The 19,130-nt window shown below is 57.9% G+C and overlaps 1 protein-coding gene across 9 annotated transcripts in view; it reads right to left on the bottom strand.

Annotated features, from left to right (window-relative positions):
- Positions 1-716: 716 nt before the first annotated feature.
- Positions 717-19,130, bottom strand: part of SEPTIN9 (septin 9) — a 177,138-nt gene continuing 158,724 nt past the window's right edge. For 8 of the 9 annotated variants that reach the window (XM_065911007.1, XM_065911011.1, XM_065911009.1 and 5 more), the window contains 9 exons: positions 13,538-13,729; positions 12,761-12,889; positions 12,328-12,409; positions 11,882-12,019; positions 9,340-9,457; positions 8,446-8,541; positions 8,062-8,158; positions 3,626-3,677; positions 717-2,550 (listed from right to left, as the gene is read on the bottom strand). In XM_065911007.1, coding sequence (XP_065767079.1) covers positions 2,415-2,550; positions 3,626-3,677; positions 8,062-8,158; positions 8,446-8,541; positions 9,340-9,457; positions 11,882-12,019; positions 12,328-12,409; positions 12,761-12,889; positions 13,538-13,729 — 1,040 coding nt within the window. In that variant the 3' untranslated portion in view covers positions 717-2,414. The remainder of the gene's footprint in view (positions 2,551-3,625; positions 3,678-8,061; positions 8,159-8,445; positions 8,542-9,339; positions 9,458-11,881; positions 12,020-12,327; positions 12,410-12,760; positions 12,890-13,537; positions 13,730-19,130) is intronic. The other variant, XR_010659765.1, reaches the window with a different exon arrangement.

The raw sequence follows: 19,130 nt of genomic DNA, 5'->3' as shown, positions 1-19,130 counted from the left end.
AGAAACACCAGGAGAGGACCGAAGCAGAGACTGGAACTACCAGCCACCCAAGCTGGAAGAGGCGGGAAGGCTCCTCCCCAGGCCTTCAGAGGGAGCCTCGCCCTGCCGACACATGATCTTGGATGTCTGACCCCCAGACTGCAAGAAAATCCATTTCTGTTGTTTTAAGCTGTCCACTTTGGCGTGGCTTGTGATGGCTGCCTCAGGCCACCCCACCAGGAGGGAGAAAGGGACTGGTAAAGCCTGCACACAGCTAAGAAATACCCAGATCCCCCATCTAGATGCCCCAGTCGGGATGCAGAAAAACCTCTCAGGGCAGCCTCTTTTATTCCAGTCTTCTGGTGACTGAGTTCTTTTGAAATAAATTGGTATGAAATGATTGCCAAACACTGACCAGCTCATAGGATTCACTGCAACAGACTTCGATTTTAAGAAGAAAAATATTATTTCCAGGATACAGTCATAGAAGCAGCGCACAGCACCGCCCGGTGGAATGCCTTCAAAGCCTCCTTTTAATGAATAAATTAAGACTCTGTTCGCTTTTCAATCATCCCCTTAAATCAGTGCTTCTAAGTCCCTGAAACCTTTCTTTCTCCCAAAAGGAGATGAAACAATTCCCCAGTGATCACTTCCACGCTATCTTCACACTCATCAAAGGAGCGCCGAGCTTTTGGGGTCAGAAAAGAGAGAAAAAAAAAAATCCCCACTCTAGAGTCTTCCGGGTTTGCATTTGGAACATTTATTTCAGGAAATACATTTTCAACACTTTGTTATTTATACAAAAAGAGACGAATTTCTCAGGAGGCACATAGCGAAAGGCCACTGTGGAACAGATCCCAGTGAAACTAACAAGTTTTCAAAATCTGGCTACAGAGGAGGAAGCGAAGGCATCCCAAGACGGGGCGGCTGGACCCAGACCGCAGAGGCTGCCCCACGGCCGGGACCCCGACGCTGGCGACGGACGCATCCTTCAACATCTTGGTTTTGGCAAAAATGGCAAGTCGGCAAGTAAACTGTTTCCGCCAAGGGGTCCTTCCTCTCTTAGATGGGGAGGGAGTAAACACGTGAAGCAATGAGCTACACACACACATGTGCACGCGCACACACACACACACCACTCGGTCTGCACCCACCCCTCCCACCTCGTCATGGGCTGCAAGAAGCCAGCCTGGGGCCTGCAGACGGTCACGGATCATCGTCCCGTGTCTGAGCTCCCCAGCCCGGGGCCGTGAGGACGTGGAGCCCAACTGTGGGCTGTGGACACCTGACCCCTGATCAATCCCTCTCTGGGGGCCTTCACGATGGGCTCTGGGGGCGGGGGAGGTGCAGGGCCCCAGGCACATCAGGGCGATACACAGTCAGGCTTGCCTGGCCTCCCACCTCCCTGGTCGTGGTGTCAGTCAGGCCTCGGTCGGGAGGGCTGTGTGTCTGGGGCAGCCGACTGGGCATTCGCTTAACCCAGAGCGTCTCGGGCCGAATGGATGTCTAAACAGACAGACAGACACGCTTCCCTGGTCACACGGGGTGAGGGCAGGGCCGGCACCACTCAGAGCACCCCCAGCCGTGGTTCACACTGCCCCCCGCCCCCCACTTCCTTCTGGTACCTGCCAGCACTTCACTTCCTCCTCATCTCCTCTACCAGATTCACTCGCTTGGACCTTCCCAAAAATCAGGGTGGAGTAGGCTGCATCTTTTGCTTCCTTTGAATCCTCAATCAAATTCCAGCGGTGGGGGGGTGGGTGGCGAGGGGGCAGTGGGGAAGGGGGCGGGACACAACGGGAGATGAAGACACATCTCCGTCTCTCCACTTTGTCCCAGTTCCCCGCCCAAGGGGACAGCTGGGGAGAGCTGGTGGCTCGCGTGGACGGCTGAGATAAAGGCACTTTCTGCTCCAGGACAGGCTTGCGGGCGGGTTGGAGGGCGGGCAGCAGCCAATGGGCAACTTGGGTCTGATGGAATGAACTGCTCTCCCCTAGGGGCAGGCTCGGGGGCTCCCCCGCAGCGTGCAGGGAGGCGGGGGCAGGAAGGGGCCCCAAGTCCACCGGCAGGGTCCAATCCTCCCGCGGGCACCACCCCGCCATGCTCCACGGGGGCTCTAAGAGCTGGGGGCCACTCCTGGCCCCGGGGAGCTGGGCCTGGAGTGGAGGCAGGGTGGGATCTGAGTCAGTGGCCCTCCCACCCCTTCTGGACGTCAGGGTCGGCCAGAGAGCCGCCCCCCGCCCTCCCCAGCCCTGGTCCCCGTAGTCAGTGGGCTAATAAACATTCTCAGGGGGCACTCATCATCTTGTTACTCGGCAGGTGTAAAGGGGCGAGATCGAGGACACACGGAGAAAATTATATAAAATAAAAATGGGGCGGGCGGTGGGGGCGGGAGATGGTAAAGACTCGGGGTAGGGTCCCGGGGCGGGCGGCGTCTACATCTCCTGGGCTTCGGGCGCCTTCTCCTCGACGCCGTTGGCCACGGCGCTGCTTCCCTCGTGCAGACGCTTCACGCGGTAGGCCTCGAAGTGGATGGTGCTGGTGATGTCTTTGATGTTCTGCATGTGTGTCCTGGGGGGGGGCACGGGGGAGGGGTCACAAGGGGGGCCAGGGCGCGGGGCGGGGGTCCTGCTCACTCAGCCTGCCCTCCCCACTCCCAATCCCGACTACACGGTTCCCCGGGGGGCGCGGGTTCCCCAGTGCGGCGCTTTAGCCCCACCAAGACAGACCAAGCCTGGACAGGAGTATGTGGGGGTGAGGAGGCCGATCTCCATGGCAACCCCAGCCACGTTCAGGACCACGTGTTCCAACACATCCCCCTTTCTCTGTGTCAACTCAATCGCCAGTTCAGGGACAGGCTGAGTGCAGAGGCCCCGGCAGGGGGCAGGGCTGGAAAGTCCCTGCTCTGGTTCAGAAGAGCAGGTGTGCGGGCAGGTAAGGGGCAGCGGCCTGCAGCAGACGGGTAAGAGCCTGGGGGTGGCACGTACTGGCACCCCTGCTGGTCATGTGTTCAAGCGTCCCTTCTCCATGGACCATCAGGGCAGGTTTGGAAAGGGGGTGTCAGAAGGGCGTCCTTCCGCAGCCAGGCTCTCCAGTACAGGGTGGCTAGCTCCCGGAAGCCGTATCCTCCCCCAACTTGGAGGCCAAGATGGTCCCGTCCCTCCTACTCACTTCATCCCTAGCATCCATCCTGCTGGCTCAGGAGCTGGGAGCCCCCGGCATCCCGGAGGGAGCCCCCATCTTCTCTGTTCACCTGCCCAGGCCCAGGCCTTACCACCTGGGCTGAGGACAGGCTCCTCCTTGCCTGGGCTCAAGGAAACTGAGGTGGGGTCTCCACCAGGTCAGAGGACAAGTGGTGGGGTCCCCGACACATACCCAGCACCCGAGACCTCCTGGGGCTCAGGCTGTAGCGATGCAAACTCAACCCTCCCCCAAGTAAAAGTAAAGATTTTCACTGCTTGCTTCATTTCCAAGAAGGCATTTTAAGACAATGGGGCCCCAAGTTGGAAGGCAGATGGGTAGGGCGCACTGGCGAGACCTCCGCCGGCTGGCCCATTGCCCTCGCCCACTGCCCGAAGCCCTGGTGGAGGCCCCTTCTGGGCTGTCAGTCCCTCCCCAGCCAAGCCCCGGACCGCCCGGCTCTCACCTGATAAGGAGGTCCCGCAGATAAGCAAACTCACAGTGAGTGGTGTTCTCGACTGCAGAGGAGAGAGAAGGAGCTTTAAGATGGGGAAAGGCCCCCGGGCAATGCTGGGCGGGGAGATGGGCCGGGCAGGGGGGCCACAGGAGAGCAGCCGGCGCCTCAGCTCCTGCACCCCGGGGAGATGTCACCCAGCAAGGCAGCTGCGGGGGAGAGAGCACTATGCTAAGCAGGAGGGGGCCCGCTGCTCCTCCGTGGGGTCCTGGGGGTGTCCCAGGGGAGACCTGAAGATGAGAGGGGTGCTGGGAACAGAACGAGGCAGGAACTGGGGCTGGGGTTTCTCCCCCACGTGCAAGGAGACACATGTACAGAGGTCGCGCACTGGGGATGACCGCTTGCACTGAGCTCAAGAGCCAGCAAAACTGAGTCATAGGCTGCCTGGGAAGGGGCACACAAGGACACACTAAGGCCCCTCGGAGTGCTGAGCACGAGCTGAAGACAGAAGCTGGCGCTGTAATGTGGGAGGACAGGCAGGGAGCGGTCCCCACAGGCACCCCGGAGCAGGCCAGTGATGCCCAGTGCTGCATGGAGACTGTCTGCCTGCTGCCTGGTCATCAGCTGCCAGTCACCTTTTAAAGGGTGGTGAGTGGCATCACCTGGACTCAGGGAGGCTGTCCTCTACGGTTCTGTAGGGATATCCGGTCCACGGGAAAGAATCCCCAGCCTCCACACACTCTACAGGAGAGCGACTAAGACTTCTCATTTGTGGTCACAGGGAGGTGGGGCTCAGAGAGTGGAGGGAAAAAAAGCAGGTCTGCCCAGCTTCCATGGCCCGTGAAGCCTGGCTCCTAGATCCAGGCTTCCCCATCCTAGGGCAGCAGGGCCATTCTCAAAGTTAGAGGGTCGATACAGCCAGCAGAAAGATGGGGAAACAATGGAAACTGTGAGAGACTTTATTTTCTTGGGCTCCAAAATCACTGCAGATGATGACTGCAGCCATGAAATTAAAAGACGCTTGCTCCTTGGAAGAAAATTTATGACCAACCTAGACAGCATATTAAAAAGCAGAGACATTACTTTGCTGACAAAGGTCCGTGGAGTCAAAGCTATGGTTTTTCCAGTAGTCATGTATGGATGTGAGAGTTGGACTGTAAAGTTGAGTGCCAAAGAATTGATGCTTTCGAACTGTGGTAGTGGAGAAGACTCTTGAGAATCCCTTGGACTGCAAGGAGATCCAAACAGTCCATCCTAAAGGAAATCAGTCCTAAATATTCATTGGAAGGACTGATGCTGAAGCTGAAACTCCAATCAATACTTTAGCCACCCGATGCGATGAACTGACTCATTGGAAAAGACCCTGATGCTGGGAAAGATTGAAGGCAGGAGGAGAAGGGGATGACAGAGGATGAGATGGTTGGATGGCAACACCCACGTGATGGACGTGAGTCTGAGTAAGCTCCGGGAGTTGGTGATGGACAGGGAGGTCTGGCGTGCTGCAGTCCACAGGGTCGCAATGAGTCGGACACGACTGAGCGACTGAACTGACTGACTGACTGACAGCCGGCAGGGGGGCCAGGGTGGTAAAAGGCCGAGTGCCCCGCCCCCCAACTCAGGCTTCCCGGGTGGCACTAGTGGTGAAGAACCCGCCTGCCAATGCAGGTAGACAGAAGAGATGCAAGGGTTTGACCCTTGGAATCAGGAAGATTCCCTCGAGGAGAGCATGGCAACCCACTCCAGCATTCCAGCCTGGAGAACCCCGTGGACAGAGGAGCCTGGCGGGCTGCAGCCCATAGGGTCACACAGGGTCGGACACGACTCCATGCAGGGACTGAGGATGCACGCACACCCCCACTCCTGTGCCGAGCCCTCCAGGGCTCTGATTGGACTTCACTTGCTTTGTGGAGGGCTCTGCCCTCCGCATCCCTGCCCTCCTTCCTCTCCCATCCCCTACCCCTCAGGGCTGTACCCGCAGGAGAATCGTCTGCTGGCTGACTCTCACGCAGCCTTTCCATCTAACTTGGAGAAGCACTGACGGTAAATGGAAGAATGGGGCTCTGAACCTGAAGTGACTGTCTGACCACTGCATCCCATGTTGGGCAAGTCATTCTGGCCTCTCTGAGCCTCCACTTCCTCATCTGTAAAATGGGCATAATAATGCCTCCCACCTCTCAGGATAAAATGAGTTAACTGTGTACTTTATCACACCCGCCCTCCTCTGAAAACATTCGGGCAGCTTCCAAGGAAAAATAAAGTACCTCAGGATGGTGGTGTGCAACCCAGGAGGAGGCAGAAGAGAGAACTGGGGCTGGAGAAGGTGGGGATGGGGAGAGGCACAGAGTGGCCTGCTGTTCGGTCAGCTCCCAATTCACAAGGCCCCAGAGATTTAAAAAAAAAGCCAGTGTCTTGGGGAAGTTCAACTACTCTAATGGCAGAAACTCCTTCTGGGACCTCACGAAAGCTGCTGGGATGTCAGAACCATCTCCCGCCACCATCTTAACAGGTTCCATGGGGGCTGTTTCTCATCACCACCCTGGAAGCACCACAGCGACGCACAGTTCATTCGAAGCGCAGGATCCAGGCCAGACCAGGAGAGCAGAGACACAGAAAACCAAACTTCCTAATTTCCCAGCAATTTCCTGACAGCTTTCTTTACCGGCTGCCGGCAGGGCCCGAGTTGGCCGCCAGAGGGCAGCAGAGGCCATCAGAGGCGGGGCTGCCCTTCCCCGCCCCTCCCCAGCGGCCCTTTCTTTTTCTTTTTCTCTTTTTCAAATGTACTCGCGCTGCGCCACGTGGCGTGTGGTGTCTTGGTTCCTCAGCCAGAGATCAAATCCGTGCCCCCTGCAGTGGAAGTGTGGAGTCTTAACTACTGGACTGCCAGGGAAGAAGCCCCACTGGCCCCTTCTTATCCCAAATCCTTCAACACACTTTACAAAAAAGTTTCTAAACAGCAAGATTTCAGAAAGAGGAGAAATGGAAGAGGCGGGGCCAAGACGGGATGAGCCCAGGATGAAGCCTAATTGAGACATCTAGGGGGGACAGGGCGGTGAGGGAATTTAACAATAATCCAGGTAAAATGAGCCTGGGAGAGATCCACTAGATCAGTTTTCATTATATCACTCACTGCTGATACCATGAAAAGTATATGAAAAATGAAAGTATCTGCTGTTCTGACAGCTCCGATGGTCTTTGAGACATTCTCTGATTTCACTAAACTCTTGGCACATGGCGCTCACTTTATGGATGGCAAAAACAGGACCCAAGGGATGATGGGACATGCCCAAGGTCACAGGGACATGCCCAAGGTCATGAGCTGGGTGTGGGATGGGGTAGTAGCAGTTGGGAGTTGAAAGCAACTGCTGGATTTTCTGCTTCCTTCTCTATGCTGGGCCTTGCAGCCAAGTGAACAAGGAACAAAGTGGTCCATTTTAATCTGTTCTAAAGAGGGAAGGACAGAACAGAGAGAGGGGTAAGGAAATGCCCAGGTCCACCCCACCTAGGGTCATGGCCACCTGTAGTGGGTTTGATGGTGTCCCCCAGACGTCCAGCTCCCAACCCTGGTTTGGAAAGAGTCTGTGAAGGTGTAATTAAAGTAAGGATTTCAGGGACTTCCCCAGTAGTCCAGTGGTTAAGAATCCACCTTCCAATGCAGGGGATGCAGGTTTGATCCCTGGTTGGGGAACTAAGACCCCACATGCCAGGGGGCTCCTGAGTGCCACAACTAAGACCCAATGCAGCAATAAATAAATAAATCTACCCCAAGAGGGGATCATCCTGGATTTGGGGGGGACCCTAAGGCCCGTGACAAGTGTTCTCAGAAGAAAGACAGGAGCACAGAGGAAGACAGAGCAGAGACCGCAGGGCTGAACCTACAAGCCAAGGCCAGCCGGCAGCCACTAGGAGGCCGGCAGGGAACAGAGTCTCCCTCGAGGCCTCCAGAACACTGAGGATGAACTTCTGTTTTAAGCCACCCAGTCTGTGCTGGTCTGTTGCAGAAGCCGCAGGACATGAAGACGTGGGGGTCTTGGAACTCCAAGGGGACAGGGAGTGGGGAGGGCATCTGGCTCTCAGCTGGACAGAACTCCAGCCCAGCCCTTTCCCCAGGCCCAGAGAGGTGGGGTGACTTGTCCAGGCTCACACAGCACGCCTGGAAAACCCCAGCACCAGGACCCTGGCAAAGCCCGTCACACCTCCTTCCTGCCTGGATGTGGGGGATTGGGACAGAGGCATGGCTCCATCAGCTAATGGCTGTGGGCCCCGGACAAGACACCTAGTCCCTCATTTCCTCCACCAAGCAGGAACCACAGGAGCCCTTCCTGTGGCTGAACGGGCAGCAGACGAGGTCCCAAGAGAGCCAGGTCAGGCCCAGGTGCATAGCTCTTGGGTAGCAGAAGCAGCTTTCCTCCTGACCTGTCTGGAAGCCCTGGCGTCAGCTCAGCCATTACCTTCGATGGTGCCCCACTTGGTTTTCCTTCCAAGGATCCTCTTCCCATTCACTTGGTACTCGTGGTCACTGCCCACCACAGCAAACGGGATCATCTCCTGGGTGAGGGGCAGGAGGCATCGGTCACTTGCGTGTGCAAAGACTGGTCCACTCCCTGGGCCCCTGGCAGGAGCTGCCCTGAGTCGGGCCCCCAGCCCTGAGACCCCTTGGCCTGAGAGGGCTGCATGTGGATCCTCTGGCTCCGACCCCTCCACGCCCAGATAACACTTCCTTATGGCTCAAGACCATCCCACCCGTTTTCCTGGACCCCTGGAAAGCCCCCCACCCGTGTCCTCTAGCAGGAAGTGAGGGGCTCTGGGAACAGCAGTCTGGTCGGTGCCCTCACCCGGAACTTCTCGTTCACCAGCCGGTCCTCAGAGTCCTCGTCAAACTCCTTCTGGGGGTACACGTCAATGCCATTGGACAGCAGGTCCGCAGTGATCTGGGGTCCAGAGGCGAGAGATGTGGGCACCGTGCATGAAGCAAACTGGACAACCCACTGGGATATGCCCACGCTGTGACCTCCACAAAGCAAGTGGCCCCAGGCTCAGAGTCAGGGGTGGGTTCTGGGGGGCTGGTAACCCTGATACTCCAGTTCTTGTGCCTCTGGAGTGGAGGAGGGGCAGCTGCAGACCTCCCTGCCAGGAGACTGCAGCCGCCCAAGGGACCCAGGGTCACCATCCCAGGCACGGGGCATCTCCCTGTCCTTGCCTTCCAGCTCATCACACCCCCAAGAAAATCACTCAGGATTGCTGAGTCCTCCCCATCCTGAGCTCCAGCTGGAAACCCTCTCACTGCAGCGGCCCATACTGCAACAGCTGTCCATACGGATGGTGATCAGTGAAAACGCCCATGAACAGCTGTCATCTCTACCCTGAGGGCAGACAAATGCCCGGGTGCAGCTTTGGGGGATTCCTTGTTCTTTCTCCCTACAGACACATCCATTGCCAGGCCACTGTCCTCCCCTAAGCACGCTGGGAAAATCCCTGACACCTAAGGGATTGTGGGTGGAGCTTTGAGAATTAGAGTGAGGAGTCTCTCTCCTCAGAGGAGGAGGCTCTGCAGGGGCCCAGGGTTCACCCTCTTGTTTGGACAGCAGTCCAAGTGGGACAGCGACTGGGAAGGAAGCGACCATCTGTCCCCTGATGAAAACCGTCTCTTCCATCTAACAAAAACTGGGGATTTTGTCTGATGGCCTTGCTCCCACCAAGGTGGGTGGCAGGCGGAGGCAGAGCCCTACCCGCTGTTTGAAGTAGACCCTCTCCTCCAGGGTCAGCGTGTCGGCCTTGGCGATGACCGGGACGATGTTGACCACTTTGCTCAGGCGCTTCATGAACTCGATGTCCAGGGGCCTGAGGCTGGAGCAGAGGGACACGGATGAGGGTGTGGGGGCAGGGACATGGAACGGGGACAGAAACGCGGAGAGGGGGCCCACTCCTGCCTGGAGGGAGCTGAGGGGAGGCCCCCAGGATACCTGTGGGGCCTCCCAGGTGGGTGCACGCTGACAAGGTCCAAGCTGTGGGCTGAGCGCCAGCCAAGGCACCAGCGAGGGACAGAAAAAGGAAAAGAATTCTGGGCCACACTGAACCGGGGGAGGGGGGGAAGGGGGGCCAGACCAGCTCCAAGCAGCCTGGGCATGAGCTCCCAAAGCCCCCAGTGTGTGCACTCGGAGAAAGACTGCCACCAGCTCAGAGGGCCATCAGATTGTGGGGCGTCAATGTATGGGGGGAGATGGGAGCTCACTCAGCCCCACTTCCCGGGATGAGCTGGGGGGCTGCTGTCGGGGGCGTCCCAGGCCCCTTGCCCACTGGCTCCAGGTGCCCAAGGTCTGGTGCAGGGAAAGGCTACCCCTCAGCCTCTCCTCATGCCCCCTACCCAGACCCGAGACCTGTTCTCAGCAATCGCGGGGGCAGGGCTGCAGGACTGCTGAATGGCAGGCACCGCCTTCCCACCAGGAGCAGAGCTGTCCCTGCTGTCCCCGCACGGAGTCGGTCACAGACTCGGTGTGAGGGCGAGGCGGGCCCCGGGAGGATGTCCGAACGGGGATGGGGAGGAGCCGCCTGGATCCCAGGGCCCGGGGTCTGGGGGAGGGGACGGCGTGGCACCCCGCTGGGTCACAGCTCCCTGGTTTCAGCGTCGCCTTGGTGGAGCAAAGCCTGGACCAGCTGCGGTCGGACTCGTGGCTGAGTCCCCCGCCCCCGCGTAGACCCTCGCTGAGGGTGGCTCTGGACTTGCTTGGTTTCCCACAAAGGCCCCCAGGTGAGGCCCGCGGTTTCTGCCGGTTCCTTCCTATAACCGTTGCCTGCGAGGCTGGCCCCCCAACCCCAGGCTTCCGGCTTCTAGTAGAGCCGAGTGTAGAACAGTCAGAGGCAGAGCCTCAGGCCATGGTGACCAGCCAGACCCCGGGCCCCAGCAGTCCCCCTCTGTCCAGCCTCGCTGCCTCCCCCACTCACTCCCAGGGTCCACTGGGTGCTGGGCTCACCTCCTTCCCACGTCCTGATTCAGGACCAGCCCGAGGGTGCCCACCAGGGTGTGGAAAGACACCTCGGGGTATCAGGTGCAGATGGAGCCACAGGGAACCAAGGACAAGAGGTCTGTGAGGCCATCCAGGGCCCATCTGGGGCTTCCCCGGTGGTGCAGTGGATGAGAATCCGCCCGCCAGTGCAGGAGACACAGGTCAATCCCTGGTCAGTGAAGACTCCACATGCTGCAGGGCAACTAAGCGCATGTGCCACAACCACTGAGCCCGCATGCTGCAAGTACTGCAGCCCTCGTGCCTTAGAGCCTGTGTTCCACCATGAGAAGCCGTGCACCACACAGAGTAGCCCCCGCTTGCCGCAACTAGAGAAAGCCCGAGCGGCAACAGACCCAGCACAGCCAAAAATAAATATATAAAATTTTAAAATGGGTGTGTTTTAAAAAGGGGCTTCCCAGGTGGCTCAGTGGGTGAAGAATCCACCTGCAGTGCAGGAGACGCAGCTTCAACCCCTGGGTCGGGAAGATCCCCTGGAGGAGGGCATGGTAACCCACTCCAGTATTCTTGCCTGGAGAATCCCCAAGGACAGAGGAGCCTGGCGGGCTACAGTTCATGGGGTCACAAAGAGCTAGACACAACTGAAGCGACTGAGCACGCATATACACACACACGTTTAAAGAAAAAAATATAAAAAATAACACTGGCCTTACTCACAGGCACAATTAACATTCTAAACAATCAAAGAGCCCATCTGCCCTCATGAGGGAGACCACCCCAGCTCAAAGGAGGCGAGGAGACCCCCGACCTCTGCTCCAGGGCACCCACCCCACGCCAGCCTCACTGACTTGTACGTAATCTGTAGCTGCAGATGGAACTGGTGGGAGAAAGCATCTCTCTCCAAGGTGCCCTCGACTAACAACCCTTATCCAGCCCTGCCTGGGGCCAAGCCCACTGCCCTCTGTGCTCTAAACCTTCCTGGGTGTGTGTGGAGGGCTCCCTGCCGGGGTCTGTTATCGCATCGTCAGCACTCCCCTTATGGACTAGTAACCCGCACTGAGGGGCAGGTAAGTGCTAAAGACACACAGCTGGAGAGTCTCTGCCCGCCTGCCAGAACGCCTGCCCTGAGAAGGCACAGCCCAGGCTCCGGACCACCCTGGGCCCAGCCAGCCAGTGGTCCTCTGCCCTCCTGGGCAAGCTGGATAGTGGACAGGTGGGTGGGACGCAGTGTGGGGGCCAGAAGGAGATTGGGGGCACTCAGGCTGCGGCCCGCGACCCACCCAGCCCCAGAGCGCGCCGGGGCACGTACGAGTGGCCGGTGGCGGGGATGAAGTACAGGCAGCAGTGGACGCGGGTGTCCGGGATGCGCTTCTTCCGGTTGATGTTGACCTCCTCTTGCAGGTACTTCTCGTACTGGTCGTTGATGAACTTCATGATGGGCTGCCAGCTGCATGGAGGGGACCCAGTCAGCGAGCATGGAACTCCCAACACCCCAACTGGGGGAGCAACCTCCTGCCCCACCCCCATCCTCACCTGCAGGACCCCAATCCCCCAAGTCTCCGCCCAACACCAGGAAGCGGGGGGTGGGGGTGTGGTGGGTACCACCTGAGATCCTGAGCACAACAGAGGCCTGAAACAGCCTCCCAGGTTGTGACCCCGCCTTCCAGGGTGACCTATGACCCCTGGGGGGTGGGAGGGGCAAGATTCCCAGCAGCCCCGTGAGGACTCTTCCGTCAGGGGCAGAGGTCCCCTCACCAATTCTCATTGTTGATGTGGTCCCCGAAGCCCGGCGTGTCGATGACCGTCAGCTTCATGCGGACGCCCTTCTCCTCAATATCTGTAGACAATCACAGCCCCTACCAAGCTCAGGGGAGAGACTTGGGACCTATGCACATAACCACCCCGCCCCCACCGACCGGGGGCCACCCTGCCCCAAAGCAGCCCCCCGGCAGCGCCCCCGGGATGATGCCAGGGAGACACCAGTGTGCAGCAGTGAAGCCCCCTGCCCGTGCTTTTTGGTGGGAAACAGCTGTCTCCAGGGGGCTCTGGCCAGGGCCTGCAGGGATCCTGGAGAGCATCTCTGACCCCTCGCCCTCCACCACCACACTCCAAGTCTCAACCTACCCAGAGGTGCTGCCCCAAGGAACCTGACTCGGTACCCCTCCCCCAGTCCCCGCCTGGCTCTCACCGTGTGTGATGGACTTGATCTCAATGGTCTTAGGGATGCGCTCCTCCGAGGTGGGCTGCACTGACTTCCGGCTGATCTTGGATTTGAAGAGGGTGTTGATCAAGGTAGACTTTCCCAAACCGCTCTGCCCTGGGGAGAGAACACGGCTGGTCGGCAGGGTGCTCCAGAGATGGTAGCTCAAGGGCCTGGGGGGTGGCGAGGCCTGGGCGTCACCCCCCAGCTCTCCTTGATGGGGCTCCGGGTCAGAGGCGGTCAGGAGGCAGGAAGGGCTGGGTGCCTGGGCAGTGGCCAAGCTCTCGCTGTACTCTATGGCAGAGCGGGACATGGCCCCCTTGCCTTCTGACCACAGGGTGGTCAAACTGCCCCACGAAGGTCCCGGGGCTCCCGGGAGGAGCTGATAGGCAGACAGCATTGGGGAGAGAAAGTGGGGGCTGGCCCCCACCAGCAAGGTCCACCCTCAGCTGTGGCACACACCAGGATCCTGGTGAGGTTTGGTGGAAAAGCCCTACAGAGCCCCCCACCTTGGGACCCCGGCGGGGAGGGTCTGTATCCCTCACCGCGAGACCACCCACACTGCAGGGTTCCAGCCCAAAGTCCTGGGGGCCGGGCTCCCCGCCGCTGAGGATCACCTCGGTAGAAGAGTCCGCACGCTCGTCTGTCCTGCAGGCCAGGCCTGTCACCCCGTTTTACAAGAGCCTGTGTGGCCGGCCAGCGTGGGGAAGGGGGGCTTCCTTGAGTGGCTCTGGGCGGCTCACAGGATGGGAGCGGGGGACTCACCCACCACCATGATGTTGAACTCGAAGCCCTGCTTCATGGCCTTCCTGCGCATCTGCTCCAGGATGGAGTCGATCCCCACGTAGCCGAAGTCCACGGGGGCCTTCTCGTTCCGCGGCGCGGGCGGCTGCTTGAGTGAGGCATCTCTGGGGGTGTCGGCCATTTCACCAGCGCTGTTGGGAGCTGCCTCGGTGGCTGCAGGAAGAGGAGCTGGCACGTTAGGGGGCGGCAGGGGACACACAGCAGGTGGGGGAAACTGAGGCTCAGCTGCCCAAGAGACCCCCAGAGGAACGCCCCAGGGCCAGACCCCCCGGCCTGGGCTGTCCTGCCACTGTCCGCCTGACCCACAAAGCCTCACCCCACAACTCAAGTCCTGAGCCAGGACAACGGAGAGGGCGGCCTTCTGAAGGGAGGACGGAGGGAACGAGCCGTGGCCAGTCCCAAGCACCTGCAGTGGCCCTGGGCTGGCGGGAGTGCTGAAGGAGGGGCGCTCTTTGGCAGCCAGGGGGCCGGGACGCAGAGCCAGCTCCTCCGGGCACAGTGGTTCCTGGGCGACGGCAGGAAGGGGAGGGCCCATGGGCGGCACCTGTGGGTACTGCCCCTGCCTCCCGCCCCGGACTGGATCCACGTGTCTTGCCTCTGGCCGCCCAGCGCCTGCGGGGCCCCACACCCACAGCCTGGGAGGCCGTTTTGCTTTCAGGTCTGCAGACGGGCAGATGGGACCGAGCTGCTCAAAATAACTCAGGCTGCTTCGGTCTACAGGTCAGAGCCTTCCTCCTCTCCTCCTGGGCTGCCCTGAGAGTCCACGTGACCCAGCTGGAGGCCTGGGGGGTGGGGGAGATGCCCAGAAAGCTCCCAGTGGGGTCCCCAGGGGCACCCGGCCTGCGGGGCTGGTCAGGGCCCTCAGGACCGTGCGGGTTCCCCACCAGGGTCGGCCACATCCCAGTGAGCCCGCCCCCACGACATGCACACCCAGACCACACCCTTCCCCGACGGCCCTCCCCACCCCTCCCCTGCCCCCGCGGGTCCAAGCTCTTCCCACCCCCTCTGCCCGCTAAGAAGGATTTTCAGCTTCATCCTGCCTCCTAGGAAGGATCAAGTCTCTTCTCCCAGCACCCTGAGCTCATGGGAAACGACCACCCAGCGAGTCCAAACACTCCCCCTCTGCCCGTGAGCCCCTCCCACAGCCCTCAGGGAGGGAGTGCTGTTGGTTTCCAACACATCAGGTCCCCCCCGCCCAGGTGCCCACCTCTCCAGGGGGCATACCCCACTGCCAAGGTGGGCAAGCAGCCTTCCCAAACACGCCCTCCCACCCATCCCCTCCTGCCCCTGCCCCTGGAGGCAGCAGGACACAGGTCGCCAGGCCAGGAGGGTCACTGCCGAGCTTTCAGATAAACTGCATTTTGGTTTCCTGGGGAAATAACCGGACTCCACCCCACCCACCAGGCCGCACCTCTGCAGCTGCCTCAGGAGCCTCTGAGGGAGCTGAGACGGGGGCCAGCACCCTCTCCTTCCCGCATGCCCAGGCCAGTAAGAGTGGAAAGACGACTGGCCCTGTTAGCTTGCAAATCGCAGAGATTGGCATGTCGCTGGTTTATCCCCAAGTCAGTCCCTATCCTTTGCCTGGAACAGGCAGAGACATTCCTAATTCAGAGAACAGGGGCGCTGAGCACGTAACATAATACATATAACAAGGCCTGCGGCCGCCCGGGGGTCCACACATCTCTCCTAACAACAGGCTGATGCTGGAGGCTTCAGTTCCACATCCCACCTCACCCCATCCCCGGGCTGGGGAAAGGCAAAGGGCCCGGGAGGCAGGGATCCCCCACATTCGACTGCCCCTGGGGGGGCCTCCTCCCTGCGCGGCCCGGAAGGAATTGCCTCTGCTCAGAAACACTCTGCCCCGGGCTCCGGCATCGTTAAATAAACAAAGACCAGAGCTGCATCTGGCCCGAACGTGTGGCTCTGGGGCTGCTTCCTGGAGACAGACATGGGGCCCTGTCTTTTGGGACAGCAGTTCAGCCCTGCCCCACGTGACGGAAAATTGCTTCCATCTGTCTGCGGGTCTGGGAGCCATTCTGCCCAGGACTGGGCTATCCCCCCACCCCGCCCCCACATCTCCCTCCATCCCTCGCCGCCTCCCTAGCAGCACAGGGTGGGTGGGTTTGGGGGGTGGGGAGCGCCCCCTGAACCACCCCCTACTTCTCTCCCCAGGCTCCAGGAGCAGCAGAGAGAGAGAGGCTCCAGCCGGCCCCTCCACAGGCACCAACATCCCCTGCAGAAACCAAAGCAAAACCCCCTGCCCACCAGGGCCCTGCTAGAGAAATAATCATAGAAATGCGACAAGCGCCATCCTTCCCACTGAGAAAAGGGCCTGGCCTTCCGCACAGGTGAGGGTCCATTCCCCCACCCCCAGGCCCCTCCTCTGAGAGGCTCCCTGGTGGGCAAGCCCCACTCCACCAGGCAGACACGGAACCCTCCCGCTATGCCCGCCCACCCCAATAGGAAGCTTCAGGGTCTGCCTTCAGGACCCCATGGGGGCGTGTAGAGGCCCCCAGCAGGCCAACCAGCCCAGAGATGCTTTCTGTGAAACTCAGGATTTCTGTGACGCTTGCAGCCTCGAGGACTCTAGCCAGCTGGACGGGACGGTGGAGACGGGCGACTCCAGTACCGCCCAGCGAGGCAGCCATGAGTGCCACTTCTCAGAAAATGTGGTGAAATCTGCAGAACACAAAATGATCCATCTAACCAATTTTAAGCATGCAGCTCGGGAGTATTAAGTCCATTCACGTTGTTCTGCACCCAAGCTCCTAACTCATCTTGCAAAACTGAAACCGTTCCCGTTAAGCATGAACTCCCACTCCGTCATTCTGTTTTCTGTCTCCATGAATTTAGCTACTGTGCACCCCAGGTCAACAGAGTCACACCGTATTCATCCTTTCATGACAGGCTTGTTTCACCAAGGAGAACGCCCTCAAGGTCAAACCACACTCTAGCAGGTGTCAGGATGTCCTTCCTTTTGAAGGCTGAGTGATATTCCACTGTATGGATGGACCATATTTTTAATTCGTTCATCAGTGGACACTTGGTTTGCTTCTATATTTTAGTTAGTGAACAGAGCGCCTGGGAACATGGGTATACAACTATCTCAAGCCCCTGCTTTTAAAGCTTTCTGAAACATTTTTGACCCAGTGGGAATGCTGCGTCAAATGGTAGTCATATTTTTAATTTTTTTCAGAACCACCAACTGTTTTCACGAACATGACATTTGAGCACTTAAAATGCAGCTAGTCTAATGGAGGACCTCAGTTTTTTATTTTATTTAATTTTAATTCATTTCAATTTAAAGAATGATACATGGCATGGGGACTTCCCTGGCAGCCCCGTAGTTAAGATTCTGCCCTTCAAATGCAACGAGCGAGGGTCTGATCCCTGGTCAGAGAACTAAGATCCCATATGCCACAAAGCATGAACAAGAAATTTAAAAAACATTGTTTTAATTAAAAAAAAAAAAGAATGACACATGGCAAGTGGCAACTATACTGAACAGCACAGAATTCTTGTCTAACCTACTCACTTTACAAATGGGGTGTGATTTTTTTTTTCCCCCTGAAATACACTGGAAGCGGTCTGGCCAACCAGAGCCCATCAATGAATTTGGTCCTGTAACTTCACATTCCCTCTCATGATAGATGATTAACATAACATGTCCCCCCAACAGGCCATGAGCTCCAGTGAGGATGGCAGTGATGTGTGTGGATTCTCAATGAGCCTCCAGAGCCGTATAGGGAGGGGACACCCAACCAATACTGAGTGAATGGGGTCTTGGGGGAAGACCCTCAAGGCGGGGCACAGGGAGGGAGGGGTTCTGCTGTCCCAAGCTGCCCACAGCCCCTCCACGAAAAGTCAGACCCACCTCCAGACCTGCCTTCTCCTGACCCATCCCCACCCCCAAGACCTCTGTCCAAGCCACCCCCTCCAATGGCTTCTGCCCATGGCTCACTCTCTTCCCTGTTACCAAGGTTTTTCTTTCATACTCAAACTATATCAAATGCTATTAATAGGAAAAAGGAAGTTCTTAACAGAAAAGAAGTTTCACATTTACATCCAAGATGACTTTCACTACAGCCTCTGCACGCAACGAGAGAAAGAGGAGCTACCCTCTTCAAAAGCGGGAAACGCATGTTCAGAGAAGTTAAGTAACTTATCCAAGGTCACACAGCACCACCAGCTGCTGCTCTCCACTGCTCCTACTTGGGAATCCTCGGGAAAGGGGATGGAGGGGGCGGCAGAGACTGCCACTCCCTCTCCTTCCGGAGCCACACTCTGAGAGATGCCAGGTTTGCTGGGGTATGTGTGTGTGTGTTGGGGGGGGGGGGTGACCCCTAGGACAGCATCGCTTTTGCTCCACTGGGTCAGCCACTCCCTCTCAGACCCAGGGCGACATCCCCGCCCACCACAGTGCCACCCTCCTCTGGGAAAAGACAGCCCAAGTGACCAACTGGGCGGGGTGACCTGACACGCTGGCTTACACCCTCCCTCCAGCCTGATCACTCTCTTTACTGCGGTAAATCAGACGCAAGTTACAACCTTGACCCCTTTGACCGTGTTAAGTGTTCATGTTAGCATCATTACTTACATTAACGATGGCATGTAACCGTCACCACGATCTACCTCCAAACGCTTTTATCATCCTGGTAAGAAGCTCTGAGCCCATTAAACACCAACTCCCCTTCCCCCGACCCCGTAGGCTCCGTCCTGTGTCTGTGAATCTGGCTCCACTAGGAACCTCATATAAATGGAATCACTTCTAAGTATTTGTCATTTTGTGTCAGGCTCCCTTCACAAGCATCATGTCCTCGAGGCTCCCCCCTGCTCCAGCACGTGTCACAATTTCATTCCTTTTCACGTCTGAATAATATTCCATTGTTTATCCATTCATTCATCAGTGGGCACTTAAGAGGTTTCCACCTTTTGATTATGATGAATAATGCTGCTATGAACACAGGTGGGCATGTATCTGTTACAGTCCTTGCTTTCAAGTTTTCCAGTATCCAGCCTAATTACCAATATTAATAGAACCCAGCTGGTGCTCAGAGAGGCCATGGTTTGGACAAGTAGGTGACACAGTCACCCTACAGTGCCCCCTGCAGACTTTGCGGCTGGGAACCAGGACCTCGGATTCTCATTCTGGCTCCACGTGGAGAGTCCACCCTGCTCTGAATTTGCAAGATCTTCAAACCCAAGGTTGTATGTAGCTGAATCAGCGGTACCCCCAACTCCTAGGCCAGGGGGTGGCACAAGGCAGCTACTCAAGAAACCTCTGAAAGGTCGTCCACCCGAGGATGAAAGGACAAAGACAATGCGGTAAATCTACATAGCGGACTGTGGGCCATTCAAAGCACTTACGTCCTAGATGAATGGATGCAAAGATGTCGTATATGTGTAGGATGGAATATTACCCAGTCATAAAAAATGAATGAAATAATACCACGTGCACCTACATGGATGGACCTGGAGATTATCAAAGTCCGTAAGGTAAGTCAGCAGAGAAAGACAAATATCATAGGATATCACTTTCATGTGGAATCTAAAA

The sequence above is a fragment of the Muntiacus reevesi genome, chromosome 18 (assembly GCF_963930625.1).
Source record: "Muntiacus reevesi chromosome 18, mMunRee1.1, whole genome shotgun sequence".
Lineage (NCBI taxonomy): Eukaryota > Metazoa > Chordata > Mammalia > Artiodactyla > Cervidae > Muntiacus > Muntiacus reevesi.
The sequence above is the reverse complement of the archived record's forward strand: the minus strand, read 5'-3'. Positions and strand labels throughout refer to the sequence as shown.